Below are 10,168 nucleotides of genomic sequence, written 5' to 3'. Positions count from 1 at the left end.
AGAGAAGCTTTTCCTTGGCTTCCAGACGCAGCAGCGGCCTGCCCTTCATGGGGGGCTGTTGCAAGGGAGCATGTGTCACTTGGGAAAACCCTGCTTTAATCCATGTGAGCACACAGGGAGGAAGGGACTGGCTCAGCAAGAGCAAGAAGAGATGTGACTGTTAAACTCTTTTAGTCTTTTCCCATTGACTGAAAGGTCAGTGTCATCTGGGTTTGAAAGGAACCATATCCTTCCATCTTTGCCTGGCAGGCTGATGCAATGCAGAGAGTGGAATGGTCTTTTGCACACTACTGTCTAAGGCAGGGGATTGAGGGAGGCACTCAGGGAAGTTGTAGGAGCAATTTGGAAGTTGGAGGAGGAAAAGCATCTCCATGTCACAAGAGAATGGAGAGTGCTGAGGCAAAGTTCAGTTCTTCAGGGCATTTTGCTAATGACCAAGCTATCAGATCTTGAATGTATTGGGTCCCAAGCATGTGAAGTTTAGGAAGCCAGAATGAGAACTGGTGGGAGACCCACTGTTGCTGGCTTGGTTCAGCTGCATGGGGTTGTGCATTGGTAGATGGAGACATCCTGGGGTTTGAGTCAGATGTTATGTTCTGCTGGGAGGTGCTGCTGTCAGAGACCTGCATGGTCTTTAGATAATGAAATGTGAGGGGTTATGTCATGAACCAAGACCTTTCCCTCTCCACCAAAGCTTAGTCCTTGGTGCTCTGGTATTCAGGCTCTCAGGAGGATCACTGGCCATGAGCTGTTTGCCATGATTTAGAACCAGTGAGATCACTCCATGGAAACTGGTCTCGGAAATTTAAGTAAGGGGCCATTTATGGCACACACTTCTGTGTCTTGTAACCCTTGCCTAAGTTTTGATGTCTGAGTGATAGCAACATGACCATGCTCTCCTAGAGAGCGCTGCTCTTGTGTACTGCTGGCTACTGCTGCCTTGTAGTCAGGTGTTTTCCTCCCTTGGGCACTGAAAGGGGACCGAAGTCCCAGGCAGGTTGAAAGCTGAAGTAAAGGCTGAATGGACTTCTGAAAGATAAGAAATACGCAAAATAGAGAGAGGTTATACCCCCACCTGCCCCCCATCTCCAACCCACTTTGCCATCTAGCACTACTCCCATCCTGACCCCATCTCTGTTCAGACATCAACAGGGTGAGGTCTCTGTTTTACTTGGAATCTCTCTCGTGTATAAGAATGTGATTTGGTGGGGCCAGCCTCTGATTGTATGGCACTTGCACCTCACAGCTGGAATGGGGCATGCTGTGTCCCACACACTTGCCTCTTCCCTCCCATGGATCTGCTGGTTCTCATGATCTCTTCCATCCTCTTTTCTGCTTTGTTTCTTTGTGAGTTCCTCTGGAATCCTTTTTGTTTGTTTCTTGGTGTTTGGAGTCTGATCCTTGTTCTGTGAAAATCAACTTGCACTGTAAACTATTTGCTTACTTACAGAGAGAAGGATAAAGATTATCTGAAACATGCTCTTGGTTGTTAATTTTTTCCCATAGAAATGTTTGTAATCTTGTTTGTCTTATTCTGGAATGATTTGTGGTACCAGGAGATGGTGTGCTGGCTTCCCCCTGCAGTGTGTGGATTCTTTTTTTCTTTGTAATCAGAAATGAAGATTGGACTCTGGAAAATGAGCCTGAATTATGTGGGTTTAAGCATTTTTGTGCTTACAGCATGAGACATCATCAAAGGTAACTGCCTCAAAGTTTACAGAAAAGGAACTAGACCAAACAGGGTCAAGTCTCCTGACTTTGTGAACTGTGTACTAAAACCTTTGTGCAGTTGAGACCCATAAAATAATCACCCTGGCCCTGGGATTGCTCTGGAAGTCATTAATGGATGGCAGATGACAAAGGATGGTGGAGCAGATGGCAGCTGATGAAGGAGCAGGTGGGCCACTGACATGTCGTGGCTGTGTTGGATTCAGGAGTCACAGCTACCTCACTTCTCACTAGGCTTTCAGATTACCATGCCCAGCCCTCCTGTCAGCCTTGTGAAGGAGCTGAAGGGAGTTTTAATTGCATGCAAACTGTATATTCATGGTTTTACCCCTCCTGCAGGTAGACACAAAGCAGCCCAGAGCTTGAGTCCTGTAGAACTAAAGCTGTCCTAAGTGAAAGGGCTGAAACCTTGGGCCCCACATTTCTCTCTGGTCTGGAAGAGTTCTTTTACTGTTGCCCGTTGGGGGATTTGTTACCTTCATCTGCAGTGTTACATCTGAGTGTTGTTAAGAAAGAACATAGAGGGCCTGTAACCACTTGTCTGATCTATGGTGGCTGTGTGTAAGAGTTGGAGCTGGTGGGATTAATTCCTGCCCATGCTGGTCATGTATTCGGCGAGGCCATCCTGTTTACCAGCGAGAAATCGCAAGCCAACTTCTTTTTCAGTCCATACTTGTGTGTAGTAGGTACAGGACTTAGTAGTTACAACTCAGTGGAGGACCTCCAAAGTCACCTGCTCAATGCAGGCTCAGTAACTTCAACGGTGTTTTATCTGTTACACCACATTTACAATCCAGGTCATGGCTTTACCCATGAAGTACATAATTGCTTATCCCCAGGCTGTCAGTAACTAGGAAGAAGGTTTGAGGTCCCCTTCATCATTTGAAAGGGCCAGACCTTGGCATGTATCCCCTGTAGATTCCGTAGTACAAACTGTGAAATGAGAATAATAATTAACTTTATTGGAGCCTAATTTATCCAGCTGTTCTTTCTCATGACATATTTTCATTGGCACAGGCCTAAGTAAAAACACCGGGCAGAGTTCATGCTTGTGCAGTCATTCTCACTTTTAGTTTCACAGGAAGGTGCTATCATTGCCTGAATGCTGGATCCTAAGGAGAGTGGGATGTGTGTGATCAGGAGTTTCCAGCTCTCATCACCATTGCTGTCTTGGGGGAGTTTGCTTTTCTAGGGGATTACAGAATGAAAACCCATAAATAAGCTCTGATCCCAAACCCACACTGCTTCTAGGACTGATTCATAGCGAAGCAGAAGCAATAATGTAGTTGCCTTTTGTACCATACTACTTTGGCCTTGGTTAAGAGTTATGAAGGATTTTGATAGCAAAACAAAATTGGTTCTAAAGCAAGGCCTGCCCTTAAATCCCATATAACCTCTAAACACAAGAGTGGTGGTAATCAATGTCAGTTAACTTTGAGTCTGGTCTTTGAGTGCGGAGCAGACCCAGAGATTTCACAGGATACACATGAAAAGTCAATCTCTTTATTTCCATTCATCAGGCTCTGTATTTGGGAACCACAGGTGCAAGCCCCCTTGCTGTCCCACGTGCTTTCAAAGCAGGCATCTCCTATGGAACGAGTTCTAACGGGTCTTTGAGCAGGCACCACGCTTTGCAGCCGTGTTCCCTTACATGCCGTATGCCTTAAGAAATGTTTGTGGATGTGCAAAGCAACAATGAGGATCTAAGTGCTGGGGTAGGGAGGGGCCACAGTAGATTCTGGAAATAGCTCTGTCTTGAACTAGCTCTGCGTGCAAGGGTGAACCTTTGCTAGTACACACTGGTGGTAATGTCATGCATGAGTAGCATCAGGTAAAGATCAGCCATAGCACTTCTCACTTGAGGCTCTGAGTTGCCTGTAAGGAGAAATAGTGTTTATTCTCAGTAAGGCAAGGGGATGCAATAGCTTCTGGTTTTGATAACTGGAAAACGCACACTGAACCAGTGCAGGCCTGAAGGACTGTCCTGCTCTTCAGTACTGAGCTTGTCAACAAGCACTTGGCACTTCAGAGGGGCTGGCTATTATGGGACTCGTACAAGTTGGTGTGCCAGGACTAGGAACTGACAGAAATACTCCCTGTTATGACCATTAAAGCAGCTACCAGCATCTTTTTGAAAATGACACGAAAAGCGTAGGTTGGGTTGGTTTCTGAATAACTCTGTATGCTCTTCTAGTGTGCCTGGTGCTGATAGGTCTCTTCTGTACGGCAGGATGCCAGCATTGGTGAGCAGTGGTAGGGCTGGTGGTCCTTGACTGCATTTTCAAAGTTCTATGGAGTGTAGGTCAGTCTTTGTTGCTTTTGTTGAAGGCTGCTCTTGCATTCTTTTATCAGGAAAATTTCAGTAGGAGCTGGTAAATCCCCCTTGCTACCATAGGTCAACTGCTGGCAGACTGCTGAAAAGTACCAGCGTGCTTCCTTAGAGCAGTAAGACAGTTTATTTATGGGCTTTGAGTCTGTTCTTTATGAAGAAAAAATAATAATATAAACCGACCTCCTTTTCTTCTGAAACTCATGGAGATGTTGTGCAAGAAGTCAAAGCCAAAGCGAAAAAGCTTAAAAGCTTCCATGTGCATAGGCACTGCTTACTGCATTTTTGTTCACCATCGTTGTTTCACCCCAACCTCTGGGGTGGGGAGTCAGCTTGGTTCAGGCGGTGATGTAGACCTCCAGGAGTCCCCCAACAGAGTGCATTCGGTAGAACACAGCCAGCGGGAGGCCAAAGTTCACGATGGCAAACCAGGTGGAGTAGCCGTAAAATGTCTTTTCCAGTCCATTCTCAAAGACGGGGTGAGCCCCAAATGTGGGCATGATCCACAGCTGGAGAGATGCAAGGAAAAAAAGAGCAGAAGTCAGAGGACAAATTGTCTCCTATCTGCACTCTAATCTCTGCACTGGCTCAAGTGGTTGTAGAAGTATTTCAAGAGTATCAGAGGAGCTTTCCTGCCAGGGAAGGGAAGGAAAATTCCTTTGTTGTGCTGCTGACTCTGTTCTAAGTCAAATCCTGATGCATTCCTAGAAACCTAATAACAGCCTCATTCTGCCCCAGCCTGCTTCATCTTTCTACAGAACTTCACTGCTTGCCAATTTGTTTTCACTGGATTAGGGCTGCAGTGAAGATCCGTGTTGATTCATGATTGCAGACCACAGTGTACTTTATTGGATGGGTTTCAATCCTGGAGACTCATATTTACAAAGACTCACTGCTGGTGCCTCATGTTTCTCCACCTACCTCATGAAACACCCTTAATGAGTTTGATAACTTTCTCAAAGGCTAAAATTTTGGTACATAAGGATTTATTAGCTGTCTCCTTCCTGCACCCAGGAAACCTAGCCATATTTGACTCTTAAGTTAAAATAGAGACCTTATAATTATGAGAGTGGGGTATTAGCAGCAAAACCAGTCTTGCCTTGCCTCACCAGTAGGTTGAAACTTTGTGGGCAAAGTTTTCTTGTATAGAATAGCAGCCCAAGAGAAAAATAAGGAGAGCTCGTCTGTATCACAGGTCATCATGGAGAGAATACTACTTACTATGATGTTGCACAAAACCAAGAAGAACGAGATTTCTCTTAATGCTCTCCTCTTCCAACTCAGGTGAGAGTAGCTCTGGATGTAGGACAGAGAAACTTTCCTGATCTCCTGTCCCAGCTCCAGCATGCTCACTCGTCTCTGGTCGTAGTCTTCATGATTCTGCTCTTCTTTCATTTCTTCTTCTTTGCCAGGAGGCATCTGCACATGCTCCTGTTTGTTGCTTGCTGTGGCATCCTCTTCACCAGGTAGCTCTGAAGCCACTGTATGCTGCCCAGTGTGCCCCATGTGTCTGGCCTCAGCTGCTGCTGCAAAGGGCTGCCGGTGAAGCCCATCAATGATGAAGACATTTTGGGTGATGTTCTGGAAGATGAGGAGGACAGAATAGGACAAGATGAGACTGTTCAACAGGTCCCTGGGGTCAGTGGCCACAATGGCAACAATGGAGAAGTAGGACATGGCAATTTGACCGAGGGCTGCCCCCATCAACAGGATCACATCCAGGCTGCGGGTTGGGTTCTTCAGTGTGTCCAGCTCCTTCTTTTCCAAGGCGTGGATGATTGTCCCAATCACTGCGGCCACGCTCATCAGGGGCAGGAGCACAATGTAGTAGGAATAATACATCACAAAGACTTGCCGGTTGGGGACTGAGCTGGTGGCCTGGACCTGGTACACCATGAAGACACAGATCCCGATGATTACAGCAGTGGCACCCAGCAGAGGCCCGAAGACCACCCCCTGGAGCCTGAACTTGGGCTTGATGTGAGAGGCGTGGTGGTGGCTGATGCGTCTCCCCACGTTCTTCCACATGACGTACAGCACGGAGCAGCAGATGAGGCAGTACTCGGTGTTGAAGGGGTAGAGCAGGATGTAGCCCTTCTGGAAGACTTTGCAGATGGTTGTGTTTGGACATGTGCACAAGGTAGTGTCATTGCCTGGAGAACAAGAAGAGGAAGGCAGCAATTAAGAGGGAGATGGCCTGGATTTCACAGCTATTTTAGGGAGTTTCGTGTGTACAGGCACAACATCTGTCTCTGTGTCTCAGAAACAGTGATCAGCAGCAAGTTAAATAATTACCACTTGGTCCTCAAGGCTGTGAGGGTTCAGAATATGACGGTTTAACAAATGTCTCCTCCCAAATACATGGTGCTCCTTCTAGACAATGCCATAGGTGCTGAATGAGAGAGAGAGAGACCCCTCCCTTCACAGTGAAGCCTTCTCTATCTCTACCCTTGGATTATTAGTTTCCTTTTTTTTTCTTTTTTCTTTTTTTTTTTTATGTCATCAGAAAGAAAAGTGCAGCAATTATGTGAGTATCTTCTAGTCTGGCAATAATTTGCTTGCAGTTGACAGATAAATGTGAGCAAAAATGCTAATTTGTGGTGGGCTTTTCCTTTCCTAGCCCTCAGTTCCAGGGTTTCATAGCAGAACCACCACCCCTCCAGGTGAAGATGTCTTCCCCTTGCCGCCTATCTCCTTGAGACAACCTCCAATAATAGGGACGTTTCAGCATTTGGGGGAACTGTTTGTGATAACTGAATAACTGAGATCAAGAGCTGTTGTCTCCCTAGAAGTCATCCATGTCAGCTTAACACAAATAGGGATGTGGAAAAGGAGCCTTGCCTTCAAACCGCCGCTCCACCTCACGCAACTGGGACTCGATCTCCATGTGAATGGTGTCGTTGGTCACGGCCAAGAGCCAGAGGAGGAGATTGGTGGCTATGGCCAGCATCAGCCCACACCTGGGGAGAAGAGAAAGGCACTTCTACAGTATGTTGCCTGTAGAGATTGTTTACGACCTGTGTGTTTACCTGCTGTGCGGTAAAACCCTTTGCTTCTTGCTTACCCACACACAGATGCGTGCAAACACAGGGCATATGTGTCTGGCCTGCATTTGGGCATTGGTGCGTGGCTTTGCACACACAAATAGAGCTGAGTGCATTCCCACTTGGCCATTTGCAAAGGATCAGGGCAGGCAATGCCAGGCTCGCTGGTGAAACTGGCCTAGGTCTGGGTGCAGCTGAGGAGGGGAAGGCTGAGACATCTCCCAGTGATGGGAGTGGGGAGGCTACCCCACCTCATCCTCCAGTCAATGAGCTGGTCCCTGAGCTGGGCAGCAGGAAGGTGTTTGGGGTTAGGAGCAACAAGCTTTGCTACAGTCCAAGGCTCAAGTGGAAACCAAAGGAAGATGGTGAGTCCTGGTCATCGGAAGGAGGATGGGTCTGATCAAGTCATAGCTGATGATGCAGAATATAAAGAGACTGTGTAATATCAGCTGCAGACAGTTCTAGCAGGAATAAGGGATATCATAGATAGAAAGGAAAAGTTTATTTAGAGGGGCAGAAGGCAGTTTTCCCCTTTTTGTACCTGGTGAAGTTGTGCTGGACTTGAATGCAGTCCTTGGAGTGATGCCACAGAAAAAAAGCCTGCAAATCGATAACAATAATGAGATGTGGGGGGTGAAGCTGGCAGCCTGTGCACACGTGGTGGAGAGGGACAGGCAGACAAGAAGGCACATGTCTGAGTGGGAGCAAACCGGCCTCTGTGCAAGTGGAGCAGGGTCATGTGTGTGCCTGCATCTTGGTGGCAAGGTGTGTGCTGGCACCCTGAGGTGACTTCTCTCTGCTTGTCTATGTGCGAGTATTTACTGCTGAGGTGGGTACTAGTTTACTTTCCAAATACGGCTTTGGGTATGGAAAGAGGAGGGCTGGTATTGCAGTAACAAGATGCAAATGGTATGAGATACCTCTGCGCACAAAGGAGGTGGGAGGATGCGCTGACAAATAGAGAGGCTGGGGCTCAGACTGGTGTAAAGACATCCCTGGCAAAATCTGGAATTTCCTCTTCTCCTTCCCTACTTTGGTGCTTCAGAACAAACTCCTCTGGATCCTGCAGTACATCAGGTATTGCAAGAGTGACTTCTTTCTAAATCTTACTACTTTGTCTCTCAAGCTGGCACATCAGGAGTGTGGGTGGGTGGTATTTGAAAAGATGTGTGGTATTTTAATGCCTTCAGGCGTTCTCATGAGCATTTGGTGCACCCGCTTTCCCAAGTCCCACTTCCCCCCACCCCTTGGGCTCCCAGGAATGGAAGAGAGAGCAAGTGAGCTTCCAGAAGGGTAACGTGCAGTACCTGGGTGCAAATAAAAATTATTTCAATGCTGGGGAACACAATTTCCACCTTGGATTTGCACTGGATGAGAAGTGCGCTGTAGCCGATCTGAAACACGTTCAGGAGGATGCTGAAGCTGCCAAACAGCAGCACTGACCCTGGGCAAACAGCAAAAGCACCAGTAAATAAACAAAGACAGGTCTGTGGAGCATCTGAGTCTGGCTGGGGACCTCATGCCTCTTGGATCTGGTGGAGATGGAGCTGGAGGCCTTCCCGTTTGGAAGTCTCATGATTTTGAGAGAAGGAGATAAAGGGGAGCCTGATTCCTGAACCTGGTTGTGTGCTTTGGCTTGTTTAAGGTGTTACAACAGTGCAAGGTATTTTCTTGTGCTTGGATGCAAGGTGAGAACAGGGGTTTTGGCTTTTTCTGCGCAATCTGGAGTGACAGAGGTAAGCTAAATGTCATTTCACAAAGTAAGGCAACTACTGATGGGGAATCTCCCAGGAAAGCCTGGGTGTCATTGCGATGTGACTCACTGGGCAGGAATCTTGCCCTGGAAACAGGACTGCTGTCATGTTAAACAAGGACGAGGGTGGCATGGGCATCTCCCAGCGCCATAACTACATCTCCTGGGGCTTCTAGCTCCTTCAGTACTGGGGGGAGAATTTCTTTATCTTGTCTACCAAGCACTGGGAAGAAGAGGAAAGACATGACATGATCAATAAAAGCAGAACTTACCCCGAACCCAGATGGGTCCTGCGTGGGAGTCCCGGTACAGCACTGCGTGCGGCTGCCGACTGGTGCCCAGCAGGTAGTAGGTGATCCAGCACAGGCACAAGACCTTCAGGATGGAGAGCAGGATCCAAACATCTGCCAGTGTGATGGCCACGTGGTTGAAGATCATACTGCTGAGGAAGGCGCTGCCCAGAAACACCACGTTCATGGCCAGCAGCCCTGAGAAGAGCTGCCCGGCTTTCTGAGCCTGCCTGTCCCTCTGCTGCACCGAGGAGCAGTGACGGTACAGCCAGAACTTCTCATAGTGGACCATGGAGGCACCTGGAGGGTCTGAGGCTGGCCTGCTCTTGCAGTGGTGGCAGGGCTTTTGCCGTGAGGCTTTGTTGCTCGACATGGCTCGTCTGCCGGGGGGTTGCCTGCTACAGTGGACAAAGTGGGGGTTAGAGGTAAAAAGGGTGGTGGTAAGTAAAAAAGATGTGCTCTGTTGTAAAAATACACTCGTGTGGTGACCTCCCTTGCTTGCTCTGCAGCTTCCCTTTCCCTCTTCAGAAGCTGGACGTAGGGGAAAAGAGATGTTAATTTTAATGCTGTTTTCCCAGGTTAGTCATTAAATTTCCCCATTGGACAGAGTCATAGTGGGGCACTGGGAAAAGGCCTGTCTGCTAAAAGCTGGCCAGAGACACCTGCATTAAAATGAGTATTTGATGTCTCTGCCCTGCCCCACAGGTACTTGGAGCTGTTGGGACCAGAGGTGACCAAATTGTTCCCATTCTCACCTTTCACACCTCTGTGCAGAGCCCTGGGCTCAGGTTTCTTCCTTTCCCTTTGCTGCTGCAAAGATTAGTTGGAAATACAGAGCAAGCTCAGACTTGCTCTACAATTCAGAGCTGTTTGACTTTGGTTGATGGCTCCAACCTCTCCCTTGTGCTTTTGGGCTGTGAGAGTTTCACGGCACTCCTCATATGGTCGCATGAATTGTGGCAGAGCTGGAAAGAACAAAAGAGGGTCTGTGAGTTTGATCCAGGCTGCTGGGAAAAGACCCAGC

The 10,168-nt window shown here is 47.8% G+C and overlaps 1 protein-coding gene across 1 annotated transcript; it reads right to left on the bottom strand.

Annotated features, from left to right (window-relative positions):
• Positions 1 to 4,395: 4,395 nt before the first annotated feature.
• Positions 4,396 to 9,517, bottom strand: OTOP3 (otopetrin 3). Its single transcript, XM_010185152.1, has 6 exons — positions 9,127 to 9,517; positions 8,409 to 8,545; positions 7,643 to 7,701; positions 6,899 to 7,017; positions 5,279 to 6,210; positions 4,396 to 4,566 (listed from the first exon to the last, which is right to left on the bottom strand). Exons 1-6 carry the CDS (start codon positions 9,515 to 9,517, stop codon positions 4,396 to 4,398), a joined length of 1,809 nt encoding a protein of 602 aa, XP_010183454.1.
• Positions 9,518 to 10,168: the final 651 nt, after the last annotated feature.

This window comes from Mesitornis unicolor, unplaced genomic scaffold (genome assembly GCF_000695765.1).
Source record: "Mesitornis unicolor isolate BGI_N332 unplaced genomic scaffold, ASM69576v1 scaffold20745, whole genome shotgun sequence".
NCBI classification, from domain to species: Eukaryota; Metazoa; Chordata; class Aves; order Mesitornithiformes; family Mesitornithidae; genus Mesitornis; species Mesitornis unicolor.
This window is presented reverse-complemented; position numbering and strand designations above follow the sequence as displayed.

What these genes read in the sequence shown, in the direction of transcription:
- OTOP3 (XM_010185152.1), bottom strand. Translation starts at nt 9,517, where the DNA reads ATGTCGAGCAACAAAGCCTCACGGCAAAAGCCCTGCCACCACTGCAAG. An exon ending in AGGACCCATCTGGGTTCGGG is followed by an intron (nt 8,546 to 9,126) that starts GTAAGTTCTGCT and finishes CTGTTTGCCCAG; the next exon opens with GGTCAGTGCTGCTGTTTGGC. An exon ending in TAATTTTTATTTGCACCCAG is followed by an intron (nt 7,702 to 8,408) that starts GTACTGCACGTT and finishes ATCGATTTGCAG; the next exon opens with GCTTTTTTTCTGTGGCATCA.